The 21079-nt window shown below is 42.4% G+C and overlaps 1 protein-coding gene and 1 pseudogene across 3 annotated transcripts in view; both read right to left on the bottom strand.

The window, feature by feature from the left end:
- Positions 1 to 21079, bottom strand: part of IQCA1 (IQ motif containing with AAA domain 1) — a 166466-nt gene that overhangs the window by 70653 nt on the left and 74734 nt on the right. For 2 of the 3 annotated variants that reach the window (XM_011929620.1, XM_011929619.1), the window contains exon 8: positions 10710 to 10835. The exons of the other annotated variant lie outside the window; for it this stretch is intronic. In XM_011929620.1, the coding sequence (XP_011785010.1) occupies positions 10710 to 10835 (126 nt within the window). The remainder of the gene's footprint in view (positions 1 to 10709; positions 10836 to 21079) is intronic. 3 annotated transcript variants of the gene reach the window in all.
- Positions 2313 to 3533, bottom strand: LOC105502920 (annotated as a pseudogene).

Genomic DNA, 21079 nt, shown 5'->3' with positions numbered 1-21079 from the left:
CAGATGTGCACCACCACACCTGGCTAATTTTTAAATTTTTTTGTAGCGGTGGGGTTTTGCCATGTTGCCCAGGCTGGTCTTGAACTCCTAAGCTCAGGCAATCTGCCCCCCTCAGCCTCCCACGGTGTTGGGATTATAGGCCTGAGCCACCACACCCAGCCTGGTCCTGTCTTCTCATGCTCTCCCTCCTTCCTCGCTCTGAAGGATGATTTCCCAGCCTGAGTTCATCTGCCTCCCTCCTTCGTGTTCCTGTAACCAGCCCTTGGAGCTACTCCCCATCCTTTGCTGAGCTGTGCTGCTTGCCAGTTCCAGCACCTGGGCTGTTCCTTCCTCTCACTACCTGCCTCGTCCTTCAGCCTGGAAGCCATCTCGAGCCACAGCCTGACTCTGGGGCCCTGCTTCCTTCCTGGAGCCAGGATCTAGCTAGCTTCCGTACCCTGGGCCCCCCGCAGCAGAGAGAGCCAGGCCACCATCCCTGGTGCCTGCTGCCAACTCTGTGCACCAAGACTGGAGATTGCAGTGCTACCTGCCATCAGCCCAGGCCACAGCTCTGCTCTGAGCCCCAGCACAACACCCCCTCTGCCCCTCTGCCGCCAGGGTTCACCCGTGCCTAACAGTGAGAGCTAGGCCCTGCAAACCCTCACGTGATGTTTCTCTGCAATAATGTTGAACTGCCTCAACAGTCAGGTTTCCGATGACCACCATCATGGCTATTGCTACCCTTAGAGAAGGCGAAAGGAACAACGCTGGCTCTATTCTGTCCTCGGGTTCCTGAAGCAGGCTCAGTACTCTCTATGCAGTGGGAGGAAGGGCAGCAGTTGGGTGACGTGGGCGTGCCTCCCCTGGGCTGCTTCCCGAGCACACCCTGACTCTGGCACCTGATGGACCCTTCCGTTTCTGGGCTCCAGGGTTGGGCTCTGGGATGCAGTGGCCTGAACACGGTGCCCCCACAGGCCCTCGTGGTTGTGTAGTATCCATGCATCAGATCCAGAGGTATTTCTCCTCTCTCTCCCCATGGCCAAGCAATCACCAAACCCCACTGTTCTGCTGCAGAGGCTTTCCTGGGGTCTCCCTGCTTCCGCCTCCAGTCCCACTGCCCTGGCCCCTCGCTCCAAGGTTGGCTAACGCAGGGTCACTCTCTTCTCTCCTGCTGGAAGGCGTCTGCAGCAGAGCTGGCCTCATGACTTCCTTCCTTGAAAGCCCCACAGAGGTATCTGTCTTGGAGCTCCTGGGAGGTGCTGTCCCCCACAGGATACAGTCCAAGCCCCTCAGCAGACCACACACCACCCCCACAGGTGTGGTCCCCCAGGAGTGCCCCCGCCCCCCTCTGCGGCCTTTGTCCTTGCCACCTCCTGCCTCCACCATCACCGCAGAGATGCTGACAAGGCCACCCCCCTGCACCTACCCTACTCTTTCCCCTGCTGTTCCATCCGCCTGGAAGGCCACACTTCTCCTATGCTTTCTGATGAATTCAGACTCTGAACAGACCTCCCGTCCTCCTGAAATCCTCTCCGATGGCCTTCCTGCCCTTGTAGCAGGATTGTCATTTCCTCAGAACAGCCTGCTTTTCCCACCAGACACAGCAGGCAGGAACGACCCCGTCAGCCCTGTGGCCTGGCCGCTTGGCCTGTGTGCGACATTTGCTGAATGAAACAAGAATAGGAAAAGTATAGGCTCAATCCATGGATAAATGGGTAAACACAATGTGGTATTTCCACACATTTGAAACGTTGAACTGACCCACAGAAAGGAGCGAACACAGACATGAAGACAGACAGGCTACAGAGCGGAGGAAGCATGAAGACCTAGGCTGAGAGTGTGAAGCCAGATCCAAAAGGCCTCACAGTGTATAATCTCCTTTATATGAAAACAGACAAACTCGGGCAGAAAGCAGATCAATGGTGGCCAGGGGGTAGGGGTGGGGCAGCGGGGGGGAAGGGGAGGGACTGCTTAATGGGTACAGGGTCTCCTTGGGGTTGATGAAAATGTCTCCACTGTCATGCTACTTCACGGCATCTCTCTATAAATATAAAAGGACACGGAGGAGATACACACACACACACACACAGAGGCCACATGTATTTTTTTATATGTTGCTCTCCTATTGGTTTTGTTTCTCTGGAGTGCCCTGACCACACTTTCTTCTCAAGCTTTCTTCTCACCTCTGCTACATCATTTACTCCCTGTGATCCTCTCTCTCTAAAGAACCTCCTGACTGCCTCCGTCACAGCCTTAGTTTTCACTCCTCATTTTTTTGCAGTGGAAAGTAACTTTTATTGAGATCCCACCAGCTGCAAAATCTGTTCCTGGCATTAAGCTCCATCTTCTATTGCAATTTGGTCTTTCTTGAGTGGTTTCATGAATACTTTCCATGAATACTTTCTTCTCTTGCATGGGTCTGGGAGCAGCCATGGCCAAACCTGGCAGTGGTGTCAATAAATTTAAGGTCAGTCTTCTTCAGAGCCCACCATTTGGTCTGAGCCAGCAAAGACTTGTGGAGGGTGAGCACTCACTTCTTGGTTCCCACCACACATTCCTTCAGCATGACAAAGTCACTGGTCACTTCACCTTATGGGACAAAGTCACCCAGAGAGTTGATGCTCTTGTCAGTCAGGTCATGGTCAGCGGAGGCACTGTTCTTGATCAGTTTGTCGTCCTTGTTAAGGTAGCCCTGGCCGATCATACATATCGATCTTCTTGTAGTGTGGTGATGGTAGCCTTTCTGCCCAGCACGTGCCACAGAGAAGGTCCACACAGGCAGGATCCCATGCCCCAATCCAGGCCACCTTGCACAAGCCTCAGTGGGTCTTGCAGTGTGGCTTCTTGGGGTGCCAATGACTTGTGACCCCTTTGCAGTCTTTGCCCTTGGTCACCTTGAAGACGTCAATCATCTCGTCCTGCCCAAACACTTGGTTCACAGGCACCTGCTCCTCTAGCCTCTCCCGGCCCCAGTCCAGCTTCTTGGCCACGGTTCACCTGGATCTCCATCAGTGGGGCCTTCTTCTGGTGCAGAGGAAGCAGGTGCATGTGGGTGTGGGCAGTGATGTGGATGACTTGGCAGTACTTCTTCATGCTGCTGAAGTCTTGCTCCAGCTGCTTCTTGCCATCCTTATTCTGCCATTTCTTGCAGTAACTGGTAAAGGCCTTCTTCTTAGATTTATGCCAGTTCTTAGAGAAGTGCTTTTTGCACTCATTGCTGATGTGCTTAGCGAAGATGGTCTTGGAGGTCCGGAGGCCTTGAGGCTTGAGGGGTTTCCACGTAGCCCACAATGCCCACAGTCACCATGGCAGTATCTCCACAATGGTCACAGCCTCTACCACCTCCTTCTTGTTCACGTTGGATCCTAGCCTGTTGACTTCTTGCACGATGTGGGTCATGCCAGCCTTGTATCCCAGGAAGGCTGCAAGGTGGACCCGCTTGGAAGGGTCATCCTTAGGGAAGCTCTTTGCCTTCCCACGATGCTTCCTGTGCACTTCCGAGGCAGGAAGCCGAGGGACCTATGTCTGGGAGTGGATAACTTCCTGTGAGACATCACTCCATCAAATTTCGCTGGTAGAGCCTAATTTTTTTTTCTTTTTCTGAGACAGAGTCTCCTTCTATTTCCTAGGCTAGAGTGCAGTGGTGCAATCATAGCTCACTGCAACCTTGACCTCCCAGGCTCAGGAGATCCTCCTGCCTCAGCTGCCTGAGAAGCTGGGACCACAGACACACGCCATCATGCCTGTCTAATTTTATTAAAAATTGTTTGTAGGGATGGGGGTCTCCCTATGTTGCCCAGGCTGGTCTCAGACTTCTGGATTCAAGTGATCCTTCTGTTATGGCCTCCCAAAGTGCTGGATTATAGGCATGAGCCACTGTGCCCAGCCAGTTCTCACTTCTTATGGCAGAGGGACTCAGGAGGCAGAAGGAAAACCTTCCTTTTATCCTTCCAGAAATTCCCAGTTGGAAGACTATATAGGAAGTTCATGGTGCTGGATTTCTTCCTGGCTTCCATGCTGTTCCCAGCCCCCAGTTGGTTTTACCTCTTCCTCCTGCCTCAATATGTGGCTGTAATCCAGATTCTCCAGCCTCCATTCACACGGATTTTCCTACACCTCATCCATGCCCCACCTTCAACTAGAGTTTTCCTGAGCAGGGATATGTCCTGATCCACACCACCGGTCTTTATCTCTCCTGAGTTTGTCCTGAACTTCCAGCTGTTGAACCATAGACAATGGTTTGACTCAACAGCTCTAGAGCCAGCCCTGGTCCGTCTGTCCTCAATCTTCCCTCTGTTCCAATCAAGACACCTGGAGTTCACTTCAACTCCTTGGTCTCCTCCTGTTTCTTCCACACCCCATCAGTCATGCCAGTCATCCTTTGTGGTATCTCTTGTATCCTTCACGATCTTTTTATATCCAGTACTTTCATCTTTTTACATCCAGTACTTTCACTCCAGGGCAGATCTTCATCTGAGCATTTAAGCATCTCTTCAAAAATAAGTGCTGCATAGCTCTTGAGTTCCAAGCGCTGTGAGAGAGGCTGATCAGAGTTTTGGGTCACTCTAGCTGCTGCAGGGGAACAGGCTGTAGAATGGCAGGAGAGGAGGTGGGGGCATTGGCTAGGAGGCTGGTGCAGTTGCAGCCTGAGAGGCAATGATGCCTCTTGGTCAGGTGGTTGCCGTGGAGATGGGGAGATGTGCGCAGACTTGGGCTATGAGCATAGGCTCCTGAAAGAGTCTCCTGCCATTCCATATCCCCCATGAAGCCTCCCCTGCCACTCTGGTGTCTAAGATCATCACCCTCCTTTGAGTATGCAGTGCCTCCATTGGCCCTTTGCCTGTGTAACCAAATATATCCTTTCTCTAAGCAGTGATCTTTGAGCATTTTATAAAAGGGACCTCTTGAAAACATGAAGAAAGCCCACACACCTTTTCCCCAGGAGAATGTTCCTTCCCATGAAAGTTTACATAAAATTGTAGGATGTTTAACCATGGGGCCCCTGTTCCCAAGGCTAAGGACTCTATTATCTCTATTGCCCATAAGCCAACCTCTCACTTCTTTCCATCTTCTTCCGTTATGGTATATCAGTGGACACAGAAGATCCTCCAGACATCCACTTCCATGATGGCGCCCTCATTCCTGATAATTTCCTTTGGAAACACATGATATTCACTTGTCCATTTTTGTAAAGTCATGCAAAATTTGGTTTGAAATGTTCAAAAATAACCTAAGAATGTGGTTGGCTTAATCGTTCAATTTGGAGCACCTCTTCGGGCCAAGGGATTGGAGAGGAGGAGCTGTGGTCAGAGTTAGGTCTGCTGGCACTGCAGATAAACAAATGCTTTCATTGTGAATTGTGCTCTATAAAGGTCCAAGGGTCTTTCCAGAAGAATTTAGCACTAAGTTAAATCATTTTGAGGCTGGAGTGAATTTAGAGAAGACTCATTAATGTTCATGTGATCATGTGACAGGTCAATACCACTTTAAATCGTTCCAAATGGTCTAACATGTGGCTTGAAAAATAACAGAGGAAACAGTTGTAAGGATGATTGCATAGTGCTCTGTTACTGTTACTTTTGTTTCTAAAGCCAATGTGAGGTCCACACAACTGTGAGACAAAGGCGATTACTTTGGCATTGAAGGCACTTCTGCAGGACTGCTATCAGTTTGCAGAAAATGTCCTCCTCCTGGCACTAGCATTGTCTTCTGTTAAAGCGCTTTCCACAGAGCATTCCTTAACTGCAGTCCACAACAATTTTGGATTTAAAACTGAGGACTCAAAAGAAAGACTTTTTTTTGAGAGTTCTGTATATATTCTAGGTGCTAATCCTTTGTCAGATAGATAGTTTGCAAATATTTTCTCCCATCTAGAGCTTTTTTTCCATCCTCTTCACTGGGTCTTTCACACAGCAACAGTTTCTGATTTTGATGTGGCCCAATTTATAAATTTTTCCTTTTATGGATCCTGCTTTTGGTGTCCAGTCTAAGACCTCCTTGCCTAGCTCTGGATTCTGAGGATGTTTTTCCTATGTTTTTAATCTCAAAGCTTTGTAGTTTTATGTTTAAGTCCATGACCCATTTTGAATTAATACTTGTGTAAGGTGTGAAGTTTACCTAGAGATTCATTTTCTTGCCTGTGAATGAGAGACTAATTTTCAGAACCTGATATTTGAATGTATTTATTGCGCTTCTTTTTTTTGTTTTCAGTACAGATGGGGTCTCACTGTGTTGCCCGGGCTGGGTGCCAACTCCTGGCCTCAAGTGATCCTCCTGACCAAGCCCCCCAAAGTGCTGGGATTACAGGTGCGAGCCACTGGGCAGGACTACTGTGCTTTTGTGTTTTCTCTTCCACTAGCCCTGAGCTGAAGACGAACATCCCAGACTGTTCTGTTTTCTTCTGTCTTTCAGCATCTCAGTATGGAGGGGCTCCAGATGGATCCAAATAAGGAAATGAAAACATTCATCTTTTAAACATTAAACTGTTTCACCAAGTTTCTTGATGAAAAGATCAAATGCATGCAAGATTACTAATAACAAGATATTTTATTCTAAAATGGTCTTCTGTACAATTACAGAGATCCACCATGACAACCCTGCTCTTTCTCACTCCACTAGCCCTGCATTAAATCGGAAATTCACGCAGAAACACTGATTCATTGTGAAATTCAACCAAAACGTTCAGCAGTTCTCATGACTTTTTTGCACTTATAATAGATTTTTTCATATTTATGTTAATTTGTAACTATCTCATGGACTTGCAAAGCTTTTAGCTCTCTACCTGTCTGATACTTAGCAAATAACTTATTTTCCGTTTAAAGAGGTTAGTTGAAATATTCAGATAATCCTATCCATTTTTAAATATAAAGTCTTTTCCAAGTTTTCTGATTATGCATATAGAACTGGCAACTGATATGTGGTCTTGTCAAAATACTGAAAGAACAATCACGCAGCTGGGCCCTGTGAGGGCTGGGATAAGCCAGCGTCCAGACACGTCAGACAGAACTACTTTCCTCTGCCTTCTCCCTTGCCCTCTAACCACGAGGAATGATAGTGCCTTTTGCTCTAGGTCAAAATGTCAATTCTCACAAAAGGATTTGAATAACTGGTCTCAGGAATGGTTTGAGGTTCTCTAGGGTTGACACCAGAGTAAGACTTTTAAAAAGTCTCTGGAAAAGGTAATGTGATCTCTAAGAAGTGTAGCAGCATAACTTAAATATATCAATTTTTATTAGAGATGACCCTTTCTTCTTTTAATAATCACACTGTCACTATGCAGACCTGCATTTTTCATGAAAAATTTCATTTCTGATTCTGAAGGCATTTCCCCCTCATTTGCAAGCATTTCATAAATGCTGATGTTCTCAAACTTTGCTTTTTGTTCGAAACTATTCATCGTTAAGTGACTCTTTAATAGCTAGTTAATAAAATACTTTCACCCAACAAAGACCAGCTTGTGTAGCTGGTAATTTCAGATTTATACGGAACAAGCTTCACTAACAGCGAATTTTTAATTTGCAAGTATAAAACTCCCTCGTGCATATTTAGAGGAAGAGATTCTTAGAATAAAATTGGAATGCTTCCAATTCTCTTTATTCTTAGGCACTTCTTCAAAATTATCTTGTAGAGTAAGAATATGATTTTTAAAATTAACTGTATTCAGGGGGCTTTTATTTTTTTCCAGAACAAGCTAGAACTTCTGGGGTATAGACAGAAAAATAGGGCTCAGATCGGGTTCCCTGGAAGCACTCAGATGGAGATGGATGTAGGTGGTCTACTGGGAACACCAGCCAGAAAGAAGAGAGGGAGGGAAGCAGCCCTGGGCAGAGGGAGAAACTAAGTTGTGATGCAATTGCAAGAGAGCTGTCAGCTGATCCCAAAGGGAACAGCAAAAGCTGGGAGAACCCTCGGAGTTGTCCAGGCAAGGAGGGGGCTGCGTTTTGGTACTATCACGTGACTCTCCTTGGATGCAGACTGCCCCACAAGGGGTGTAACCTTGCTTGCAGTGGCTCCCTTAGACTGTAGCAATTCCGGGGGTGGGATTTAGCTGTGAGTGTCAGCACTGGCATGTGGGGAGTCAGGTGCTTGAGTGCCTAGGTCCCGAAAGGGGTATCTGAGGGGCCCAACTCAGCATCTACTGCCAGCGAATTGGGTTGTGCCCCAAATGAGCAGTAAGGGGTCTCTGTTCTTTTGTTCATTCAGTGAACATCAGTGGAACGTGGTTAAAGAAAGGGATGAAGACAAATGGAGGCAGATGGAAGATCCACTGTGGCTCACAGTGTAGGAGCTGAGCATGTGAAAGGAACGACTGCCTTCAGCCGGCCAGCCGCAGTCATGCCCAGCGCTTTGAACACATGGTTGGCTTTTATTTATTTATTTACTTTTTAATTTATATATATATATTTTGAGACAAAGTCTTACTCTATCACTCAGGCTGGAGTGCGGTGGCACTTTATTGGCTCACTGTAACCTCTGCCTCCTGGGTTCAAGCGATTCTCCTGTCTCAGCCTCCTGAGTAGCTGGGATTACAGGCACCTGCCACCACGCCTGGCTAATTTTTGTATTTTTGTAGAGACGGGGTTTCACCATGTTGGTTAAGCTGGTCTTGAACCCCTGACCTCAGGTGATCCACCCGTCTTGGCCTCCCAAAGTGCTGGGATTACAGGTATGTATTTTTAGTAGAGATGGGGTTTCACCATGTAGGCCAGGCTGGTCTCGAACTCCTGATCTCAGGTGATCCGCCTGCCTTGGCCTTCCAAAGTGCTGGGATTACAGGTGTGAGCAACTATGCCTGGCCAAAATGTTGGCTTTTGTTACCATTGCCTACACTGTGAGTTTATGCCAGATTTGGGTGCTGTGATTTTATGTTTACCATTACCCTTTCTCCCTTGCTCGTAACTTCTGACTCAGGTAGCTAGTCCTACTTGACTGCACAGGCTGTCCCTTTTCTCTCCCACTGTGACCTGGCACCAGGGTTCCCAGACACGGTCTGCCAGACCCTTGGAGCTGCTCCTCCCACGCAGAAGTTCACGAGTCTGCGTGCTGGTCAGAACCATCCTTGGAACATGAGGAGCATGAGTATGGCTGTCTGAGCCAGAGATGGGTCACATAACCTCTACCGATCCACTCTGGAGAGCTGATGCAGATTGGAGTAACAGCGGGATCATGATTTTTTTTTTTTTTTAAATATTAAGTTCTGGGATACATGTGCAGAATGTGCAGGCTTGTTACGTAGGTATACATGTGACATGGCGGTTTGTTGCACCCATCAACTCATCATCTAGGTTTAAAGCCTTGAGTGCATTACGTATTTGTCCTAATGCTCTCCCTCCCCAACAGGCCCCGGTGTGTGATGTTCCCCCCTCTGTGCCCATGTGTTCTCATTGTTCAACTCCCACTTATGAGTGAGAACATGCAGTGTTTGGTTTTCTGTTCCTGTGTTAGTTTGCTGAGGATGATAGTTTTCAGCTTCATCCATGTCCCTGCAAAGCACATGAACTCATTCACTTCATGGCTGCATAGTATTCCATGGTGTATATGTGCCACATTTTCTTTATCCAATCTATCATTGATGGGCCTTTGGGTTCATTCCAAGTCTTTGCTATTGTGAATAGTGCTGCAATAAACATACGTGTGCATGTGTCTTTATAGAATGATTTATAATCCTTTGGGTATATACCCAGTAATGGTATATTGCTGGGTCAAATGGTATTTCTGGTTCTAGGTCCTTGAGGAATACTGTCTTCCACAATGGTTGAACTAATTTACACTCTCACGAACAGTGTAAAAGTGTTCCTATTTCTCCACAGCCTTGCCAGCATCTGTTGTTTCCAGACTTTTTAATAATCACCATTCTAATTGGCGTGAGATGGTATCTCATTGTGGTTTTGATTTGCATTTCTCTAATGACCAGTGATAATGAGTTTCTTTTCATATGTTTCTTGGCTGCATAAATGTCTTTAAGGACCCACTCTTCAGAGCTGATTCTGATTGGATTTTGGTCAGCCATGAAGTGGTATCTGACTGCAACATACTCTACTTCGCACAGTTATGTTTTAGGATGAGACTATCTTCAAGCCTGAGATCCGTTTCCCACAGAAAGAGTTTATGCTGAGAGCACATGGGCCCTGAGAGTGCACTTTTCCTGCAGGCTTCACCATGAGGACCCCTGCAGTTATTGGCAAGTTCATCCCACCTCCACTTCCAAACCCCCTACACGAGGGAAGGATGGGCCCAATATGACACTGTGTGAACTCTGATTTTCCGTTAGTAACAAATACTTCTGTTAAAATATATCCAGATGTCAGTGCTAGATGATAAATATGAATGAACACATTTCGGTTAAATTAGTATGATTATTTTGACTTTCCAGTGTTTACTTGGTTTGTTAAGTATTTTTACTTCTCTCTACCACTGAGGAAAGAAAAGTGGGATAATTTATTTTGAGGAAGGAAAACTTAAAGCTATCACATATGTGAATCAACATGTGAGGTATCTGAGTGTTGAAACCATGACTGATCCTAATTGATACTTACACGTTATAGAAAATGTGGCAATGGATTGCTGATCAATATTTAAAAATTGAAAACCTGTTGGTAGATAACATGGTTTCTCCAGGAAACAAATGGCTGCAATCCCAACAGATTTGGAAATATCTCATTGACCCAAAGCAAAAAAGTCACTAAAAAGAAAATGAAATCAAATTTCTAAAATTTATACAAATATTTTACCTTATTTTTTCCCTTGGTTCCTTTCTTTTGTTTTTTGGTTTTCTTAGGTTGCTTTTCCTTTTTCTTCTTTTTCTTCTTTTCGTTTTTTTCTTCTTCTTCTTGGTTTGCAATGATATCCTCAATAACCTAATGAAAACCAAAATAATCATAGCATTTTCACAGATCCCTATCAAGAGGAGGACTGTTTTTCCTGTCTGGAAGGAAGTATTTGTGCTGGTCAGTATCACCTCTCTGCCTGGCCCTGGACCCTGCAGGCCGACCCCTTGTGGGGTATGGTGGGGGTCCTGCCTGCCATCTACCCTTAGGTGGATTTGTGAGTAGGGGGCAGCAACCTCAGTGTAGATGGAGAGAAAGTCTGGACATTTCTGAGCCTGATTCCTTCCCTAATTCTACCTGCTCCAGCTCTTGGAGGTTCCACAAACTCTAGGGGAGGTCACAGCTTCCTCAACGTCTCAGCAACAGCTGGATGTGCCAGCCCTGCCCACAACTCATCAAAATCCAGGGGGAGGATGCCACTGTTTCCTGCCAGGCTCTGATGGCAACAGCCACTCTTGCAATAACTTCCATTTTCATGAGTTGGTTTCTTTCACCAGTGATTTAATTTATATTCCCTACAGTGACAAAAGACCTTTTATCCTCCTAAATTATAAAATATTTGTTAAAAAGCATCCAGTTCACATAGGATTAGCACCACTGCAGAACTACTATACATTTGTTTTAAAAAAACATATAATTCAGTTCAATATAACAGTGTTCACTGAGCACTCACTCACTGCCATAGAGAGCTGTGAATTCCAGGAGATATAAAGGTGACAATGACAGGACACGCTTCCTGTTTGGCCCCCGGGGCTCTGCTCATCACTCGTCATGTGGCCAAGACAAGCTGCATAAGCTCTGTGAGACTCAGTTTCCTCAGCTCTAAAATGGAGCCAGCATCTCCGTACACAGCACTTAGGATGCGCCGGGCATGCTTCTGAGAGTCTCCCGGAGACAGCCTCCTTCGCTGCTATACCAGACGCACGGGGGTTGCTGTTGTTGCCCCGTTTTATGGATGAGAGAACGGGGACACACAGAGTGCAGTATCCCAGCCAGGGACACACAGCTAGTGAGTAGCTGAGCTGGGATTCAGGTGGCACTAACCAGGGTGAATTTCATAACGTAGGGAGAAAAGAGGCACGATGCATAAGAATACGTGTCAACTTACTCCATCGTACAAAATGCACAGAGTGAAACCAACAATCCATACTCCAGTCTCAGGTACATACACATGTAGTCCAAGTACAAAGGAATGTAAGGGAATGACCTACTCCAAATTAAGTACAGCAGTTGCCTTTGAAGATGGAGCAACTAAAAAATTGGGGGTGGGGAGACAAGGGCTAATATTGTTTTATCCTAGTGTGGAAAAAGGAGAGAGGTGAAGCATGTGTTGTGCACATATTTGGCCATGCAAAAATGATCTTTTCCCAGCCTGGGCAACATGATGAAACCCCATGTCTACAAAAAACTACGAAACATTAGCCAGGCGTGGTGGTGCACACCTGTACTCCCAGCTATCTGGGAGGCTGAGGTGGGAGGATTGCCTGAGCCTGGGAGGTAGAGGCTACAGTGAGCTATGATCCAGCCACTGCCCTCCAGCCTGGGCGACAGAGTGAGATCCTGCCTCAAAAAGTGAAACAAAACAAAACAAAACAGACAAAGGCTCATCTTGACTCACAGAATCAAGGTGTGGCTGCCCAGGTCTTCATTGCACTGGAGCACTTGGAACACAGACATCGTTTGGACCTTAGAAACTGCAAAACTTTCAGAAATGTAAAGACTTAAAAAAAAATAGTCTGATATCTAAAATATGAGCAGCCGAAAAAAAGATGAAATCTTTATTTGTGGAGTATACATTTCACTGTGGCCTTATCAGTTAAGCCTTTTAAAGTCTTACCAATTATATGGTTTATTTCATCTCTCTCCTTTTAAAGTTTATTAGTTTAAATTTTTGAGTATTACATTTTCATGGTTCACAATTCAAAAGTTATGAAAGAGTAATTATACATAAATACCTCATATACAGTGAAAGGTTTCCTCCCCATACTATTAACCAGCCAAGAAGATCCACTTTCTCTTTTTATGTTTATTTTTTATTAAGGCATAATTGACAAAAATTTAATATATTTACAGTACACAACATGACGTTTTGATACACGTACACATTGTGGAATGATTAAGTCAAGCTAACTAACATGTCCATCACCTTACATTCTTAGCATTTTTTTGTGTGATGAGAACATTTACAATATAGTCTCTTAGCAATTAAAAAATATACAAAACAATATTGTTAATTATAGTCATCATGCTGGACAATAAATCTCCAGAACTTTTTCCTCCTGTCTAATGGAAACTCTGTACCCTTTGACCAACATCTCTCTGTTCCCTGATCTTCCCCTCCCACCCTTGGTAATCATTATTCTACTCTCTGTTTCTGTAAGTTAAATTTTTTTTTAGATTTTATTTATAAGTGAGATCATGCAGGATTTGTCTTTCTGTGCCTGGCTTATTTCACTTAGCACAATGTCCTCCAGGTTCATGCATGTTGTCACAAATGACAGAAATTTCCTTCTTTTTTAAAGCTGAATAGTGTTCCATTGGGTATATACAATACATTATGTTTATCCATTCATCCACTGAAGAATACTGAGGTTGCTTCCATATCTTGGTTACTGTGAGCGATGCTGCAATGAACATGGAAGTGCAGACATCTCTTTGACGCACTGATTTCATTTCCTTTGGATACATACTCAGTAGTGGGATTGCTGGATCATATGGTAGTTCTATTTTTCATTTTTTGAGGAACTTCCACGCTGTTTTCCATAATGCCTGTGTTAATTTACATTCCCACCAACAGTGTACAAGGGTCCCTTCTCTCACATCCTTGCCAACATTTGTTATCTTCTGTCTTTTTGATAACAGCCATCCTAACAAGTGTGAGGTAATATCTCATTGTTTAATTAGCGTATGTCTGTTGCGTTGAGCATTTTTCCATATACATGTTGACCATTCGTATGTCTTCTTTTGAGAAATGTCTATTCATGTCCATTGCCCAATTTTAAATTAGGTTGTTTTCTTGCTATAGCAGTCTTTAAATTCTTTATATACTTTGGATATTAACGCCTTTCAGATATATGGTTTGCAAATATTTTCTCCAAATTCATAGGCTGACTCTTCTCTTTTGTTTCCTTGCTGTGCAGAAGGATTTTAGTTTGGTGCAATGCCATTTGTCTACTTTTACTTTTTTTGCCTGTGCTTTTGGGGTCATATCCAGAAAATCACTGCCCAGATCAATGTCATGGAGATTTCCCCTATGTTTTCTTACAGTAGTTTTATAGTTTATAGTTATAGCTTTCACTCATTTTGAGTTGATTTGTGTATATGGTGAAAGATAAGGGTTCAATTTCCTTGTTCTGCATGTGGATATCCAGTTTTCTCACACCATTTATCAAAGACACTTATCCTTCTTCCATTGTGTGTTCTTGACACCTTTGTTGAAAATCAATTTGCTGTAGTGTGTGGGTTTATTGCTGGGCTCTCTCTTCTGTTCCATTGATCTTTATGTCTGTTTTTATGCCAGTATCATGCTGTTTTGCTTTCTGTAGCTTTGTAATATATTTGGAAATCAGGAAGTGAGATGTCTCTAGCTTTGTTCTTTTAGCCCAAGATTAACTGGATATTTGAGGTGTTTTGTGGTTCCATATAAATTTTAGAATTGTTTTTTCTATTTCTGTGAAAAAGTGTCACTGAAATTTTGATAGTGATTACACTGAATCTATAGATCACTTTGGGTAATATGCTCATTTTTACATTAATTCTTCCAATTCATGAATACAGGATATCTTTCTATTTATTTGTGTCCTCTTAAAATTATTTCATCAATGTTTTGCAGGTTTCAATATACAGACTCTTCAACTCCTTGGTTAAATTTATGCCTAAATTTAAAAAATTACTATAAATGGGATTGTTTTCTTGATTTCTTTTTCACAGAGTTCACTGTTAGTGTATAGAAATGCTACTGATCTTCTGTATGTTGACTTTGTATATTGAAATTTTACTAAATTTGTCAGTTCTAATAGTATTCTTAGTGGAGTCTCTGGGGTTTTCTTTTTTCTTTTTAAAAAATTTTAAAAATTTAATACAGACAGGGTCTTGCTTTGTTGCCCAGGCTATTCTCGAAAACCTGTGCTAAGTGATCCTCCCACTTCAGCCTCCCAAACTGCTGGGATTACAGGCGTGAGCCACCGTGTCTGGCCTCTGGATTTTTCTACATACAAGATCAAAAACAGGCAATTTCCCTTCTTCCCTTCCTATTTGGATGCCTTCTATTTCTCATTCTTGCCTAATTGCTCTGGCTAGGACTTCTGTACTAGGTTGAATAAAAGTGGCAAGAGTGGGCATCCTTATCTTGTCCAGCTCTTAGAGGAAAAACTCAGATTTTTCACTATTGAGTATGATTTTAGCTGTGGGGTTTTCATATATAGTCTTTATTGTGTTAAGTTCCTTCTCTGCATAATTTGTTGAGTTTTTATCATGAAAGAGTTCTGAATTTCGTCAAATACTTTTTCTGCATCTATTAAAATGATCATATGATTTGTATCCCTCATTCTGTTAATGTGGTATATTACACTGATTGATTTGGATAGGTTGAACCACTCTTGTGTCCCAAGGATAAATCCTGTTTGATCATGGTGAATGATTCTTTTAATGTGCTCTTGAATTTGGCTTGCTAGTATTTTGTTGAGGGTTTCTGCATCTATGTTCATCATGAATATTGGCTTATAATTTTCTTTCAGTGTCTTGTCTGGTTTTGGTATCAGGTTTACACTGGCCTTATAAATGAATTTGGAAGTATTTATTTCTCTTCAATTTTTGGGAAGAATTTAAGAAGTATTGGTATTAGTTCTTTACATGTTTGGTAGAATTCACACAAGAAGCCATTTTATCCTGGGCCTTTCTTTGTTGGAAGGGTTTTGACTACTGATTCAGTTTCTCTACTCACTATGATTTTCTACTTTTTTGTGATTAGTCCTGTTGTTGTATAAGAATTTATCCATTTCTTCTAGGCTAATGAATTTGCTGGTATATAATTATTCATAGTAGTCTCATGATCTTTTGTATTTCTATGGTATCAGTTGTAATGTCTCCTCCTTCATTTTAAATTTTATTTGTCTGACTCTTTTCTTTCCTAGTCTAGTTAACAGTCTGTCAATTTTATCTTTCACAAAACCAACTCTTAGTTTACCTTTTCCGTTGTTTTTTTGAGGTTCCATTTTATTTATTTTTGTTCTAATCTTTATTTCTTTCCTCTGCTAATTTTGTACTTGATAACAGTTTGTTTTTCTTTCCCTAGTTCCTTGAGGCATAATGTTAGGTTGTTTGAGATCTTTCTTCTTTTACGGTGTAGGCATTTAATGATAGAAATTTTCCTCTTAGTACTGCTTTTGTTGCATCTCATAGGTTTTAGTACGCTGTGTTTCCATTTTTATTGGTTTCAAGATATTTTAAAATTTGCCTTTAAATTTCTTCTTTGATCCATTGGTTGTTTTAGGAGCATGTTGTTAATTTCTATCTGTGAAATTTCAAAGATTTTTCCTTTTATTGTTTCTGGTTTCACACCATTGCAGTCTGAAAAGATATACTTGATATGATTTTGATCTTCCTAAATTTGTTAAGGCTTGTTTTGTGGCTGAATATATGATTTGTCCTGGGGAATGTTCTATGAGCATTTGAAAGGAATGTATATTCTGCTGCTGTTGGATCAAATGTTCTGTATATGTCTATTAGGTCCATTTGGTCTAAAGTGTAGTTCAAGTTCATTGCTTCCTTATTAATTTTATGTTTGAATGATCTGTTCATTGTCAAAAGTGAGGTATTGAAATTCCCTACTATTATTGTATTGTAATCTATCCCTCCCTTCAGATCTATTAAGATTTGCTTTTCATATTTATATACTCTGATGTTTGGTACACATACATTTGCAATTGTTATATCCTATTGATGAACTGATCTCTTTATAATTATATAATGATCTTACTTGCCCTTTTTACAGTTTTTGACTTAAAGTATATTTTGTCTGACATAATTATAGTTACCCCTGCTTTCTTTTGGATCCAATTTACATGGAATATCTTTTTCTATCCCTTCGCCTTCATTCTATGTGTGTCCTTAAAGGTAAAGTGAATCTCTTGTATGCAGCATATAGTGGAGTAATTTTTAAAAAATCCATTCAGCCATGCTGTGTCTTTTGACTGGAGAATTTAATTCGTTTATATTTGAGATAATTATTGATAGGAAGAACTTATTGCTGCCACTTTGTTTATTACTTTCTGATTGTCTTGTAGATCCTTCTTTCATTTTGTTCTGGTATTATTTTCCTGATTTCATTAAATAGTTTATTTGTATTGTCTTGTAATTTGCTGAGCTTCTTTAGAATACTTATTTTGAATTCTCTGTCATGTAATTCACGGATTTCCAGTTCTTTAGGGTCAGTTAGTGAAAGCTTATTGTGCTCTGTTAGTGGTATCATGTTTCCCTGATTCTTCATGTAGTCTTATAAATGAGTCTGCAAATTTCAAGAAGTAGTCACCTCTTCCAGACTTTATAGACTGGCTTTGGTAAGGAAAGACCTTCACCTGTGGGCAGCAGGGTTGAGGGACAGAGGCATGCCGGGGGCACTGTAGCACTGGGTTTAGTGTTGTGAGGTACCAAATGTTGGGGCAGGTGGTGGCTCCAAATCTGGGGGAGCATTCAGTCTTGCCATTTCAGGAAGCTGGAGTCTGTGATGTTGGCACCTGCTTAGTCCTTTGTGGCTGGGGCCAGCTGCAGGTGCACATGTGGAAGTGGGGGCCAGCAGCTTACATATGCATAATTGCAGAGGCCAGCTGCAGGCCAGCAACACCATCTGCATGCATGGGCAACTTCAGGCTGAGCTGGAGGGGTGCATGTACATGTAGCTACAGGCACCAGCTTTGGGAACAAGCATAGTGTGGGGATAGGAGCTGGAGGGCATGGCCAACTGGTTATGCTCACCTAGTTGCGGGGGCCAGGCTAGCAGATACTGCAATAGTCTGGCTACAGGAGCTAGTCTTGAGTGCATACAGTGGTGAGGTAGGAGTCTGTGGTAGGGGGCTCCAAGGTCGTTTTCTGGCATACATGCAGTAGCTGCTCTGGGTCCCTGGCCCAGAGAACCTGTGGAGGCAGTGTCTGGGGTGATTTCAAGGAGATGTGGTGACTTAGGCACCTAGGGAACATGAGGGCCACTTGGGTGGGTCACTGGGCTGGGGTCACTGTGGCAGGAACAGTCATGTTGCTCTGGGTGGCTCCAGCGGGGGACAGGAGACTCAGGCACCTGGAGATTGTGAAGGTGAAAAGAAATGCAGTGTCCTCAGTGGTGAAAACTGAAGGAGGTCCACTGCTTCTGTGCAGGCAGCTGGTTTCCTCAGCTATGAAAACTGTAGGAACTTCTGCAGAATATGCTGTTGGGGGTTCATGATAACAAACCCTGAGGGGTCCTCTGTGGTGAAAGCTGCAGGTGGTTGTGTGGTAGTCTTGAGGGCTGTTGAGTTCCTCAGCAGAAGTCTGCAGGAGTCCTGCGCTAAGCAGGACACTGGGGTTTGTGGTGACTTCCAGTGTGTGGCTGATCATGATACATTTGCTAAAAAATCAACCCAAATACTTTGGATATGCTTCTAAAGACACTTTATACACATATATGCAAATATACATATAATGCACACACACACAGAGCACACTGGCATTGTTGTGTTATGTTTGCCAACTGTATAGGTGAACAGTAATGTCATTGAAGTTGTCTCTTTTTTAAACCAATACAAAACTTATTTTACCTGCACTCTTCAGTTATAGCAAAATCTTCCAAGTGCACAGAGATGTACACATGTACACACAAAAATGCACGTTATAGACATCAACTTGTCGTTTTATACAAATGTTAGCACATTATAATACTGTTCTTGTTCTGCATTTGTCACCTAATAATATATCTTGGCCATCTTTCCTTAGTGATACATACAGAGCTTCATGGTTCATTTTTTAAAGGTGTATTGTAACAAATTATTTGGCCATTCCCCTACCAAATAAGATTATTTCTAATAGTAATCTGCTGTGATTTCTAATAGTAATCTGCTACTACTAACATTGTTGCCATGAATAAATGCATGCAAATATCATTTTGCAGGTGGTGAACATATCTGCAGGATACATTCCTTAACGTAGAAATGCTGGATCAAGTGTACGCACATTTGTAATACTGTTAAACTTCCCACCATGGGTTGTGTCAATTTACCCTTCTGCCAGCAGTGTAGGAGAGGGCCTGTTTCCCCATATGCTCGTTGTCATAGTGCATCTTGTTTGCCAGTTACATGGGTAGAAATGTAGTTGCTTTTGTTTTTTTTGAGAAGCCAGTATTGAATTTATTTTGCTCCTGTTCATCAACTCGAGCAAAATCTTCCAAAGTTAAAAGTACACTTTACTGCCTATTAAGTCAGCCATCATTTTTTTGGCCTCAGGGTCAAATTTGGCCTGGTGCCTGTTTTCTTTTCTCAAAATATAATTTTATTGAAGCATATCATATACTCACTCATTTCAAGTGTGCAATTCAATAATTTTTCAGCAAGTATATCAAGTTGTGTTCCACTACCATAAATCAGTTTTAGAACATTCTATCACCCCGATAAGATTGTCTCATTTCCATTATTTGCTAATCCCTTTTCTCTCCCCTTCCCAGGTGTATCAGTCCATTCTCATGCTGGTATGAAGAAATACCCAACACTGAGTAATTTATGAAGTAAAGAGGTTTACTTGACTCACAGTTCCACATGGCTGGGAAGGCCTCAGGAAACTCACAATCATGGTGGAAGGGGAAGCAAACAGGTCCTTCTTCACATGGCAACAGGAGAGAGAAGTGTCGAGCAAAGGGGGAAAAGCCCCTTATAGAGCCATCAAATCTTGTGAGAACTCACTCGCTATCACGAGAACAGCATGAGGGTAACTGCCTACATGATTCAATTACCTCCTAACAGGTCCAACCCACAACAAATGGGCATTACGGAAACTACAATTCAAGATGAGATTTGGGTGGGGACACAACAAAAGTATCTCTCCAAGCAAGCACTAATCTACTTTCTCCATCTACAGGTTTCCTTTTTCTAGACATTTCATATAAATGGAATCATAAAATATATAGTCCATCGTGTCTGGCTTCATTCACATTGCATAATGTTTTAATATGGCATAATTATTTAACTTCATTCACGTTGTAGCATGTATCAGATGTGCGTTCCTTTTTAATTGCCAAATAATATTAAGTTGCATGGATATACCATATTTTACCATATTCCCCAGTTGATATGCATTTAAGTTGTTTCAAATTTTTGGCAATTATGAGTAATGCTGCTATGAACATTCATCTACAAATGTTTTTGTGTGGATATATGTTTTCATTTCTTTTGGCTAGAGTCCTAAGAGAAGAACTGCTAGGTCCTTTGGTAAATTTATATTTTACTTTTAAGAAATTGGCATGATGTTTTCCAAACTGGCAACATTCTACATTCCCACTAGCAATGTATGAGGGTTCCCTTTTCTCCACATCTTCATCTGTAATTGTCTTTTTTTTGTATCCGTCCTTATGGGTGTGAAATAGCATTACATTTCTGTTTTAATTTTCATTACCCTAATGGCTAATAATGTTGAACATGTTTTCATGTTCTTACTAGCCATCCAGATATCTTCCTTTGTGAATTGTCTGTTCCAGTCTTTTGCTTGTGTTTTGATTGAACTGTCTTCTTATTGAGGTGTAAGAGTACTTTGTATTTTCTGGCTGTAAGTCCTTTAGCAGGTAGGTATTCTGCAAATATCTTCTCCCAGTCTGTTACTTGTATTTTCATTTTCTTAATGGTATCTCTTGAAGTGCAAAAGTTTTGCATTTTGTTGAGATTCAATTGATCAATTTCGTCTGTCAGTGTAGTTTTAATTTGCATTTCTCTTACATGTGTGAGGTTGTTCATCTTTTCATGTGTTGAACATCTTTTATTATGTTTCAAATTCATTTGAGTTTTCTCTTTCTGAGAACTGTCTATTCATATCCTTTTGCTGATTTTTGTATTGGGTTATTAATCTTTTCTTATAGAGCTGTAGGAGTTCCTTACACATTAGAAGAAAGGTCTCTTGTCTGTGATACTTATCACAAAAAGTTCTCTCAGGGTGTCATCTGTCATTTCCCTCACTTGGGGCCATTTTTTCCATGTAGGATTAAAACAATTTTGTGTGTGTGGTCGAATTTATCAATTTTTTTTTCTGCTATGATTCCTGGGTTT

This window comes from Colobus angolensis, unplaced genomic scaffold (assembly GCF_000951035.1).
Source record: "Colobus angolensis palliatus isolate OR3802 unplaced genomic scaffold, Cang.pa_1.0 Scaffold82, whole genome shotgun sequence".
In the NCBI taxonomy this organism is placed as follows: Eukaryota; Metazoa; Chordata; class Mammalia; order Primates; family Cercopithecidae; genus Colobus; species Colobus angolensis.
This window is presented reverse-complemented; position numbering and strand designations above follow the sequence as displayed.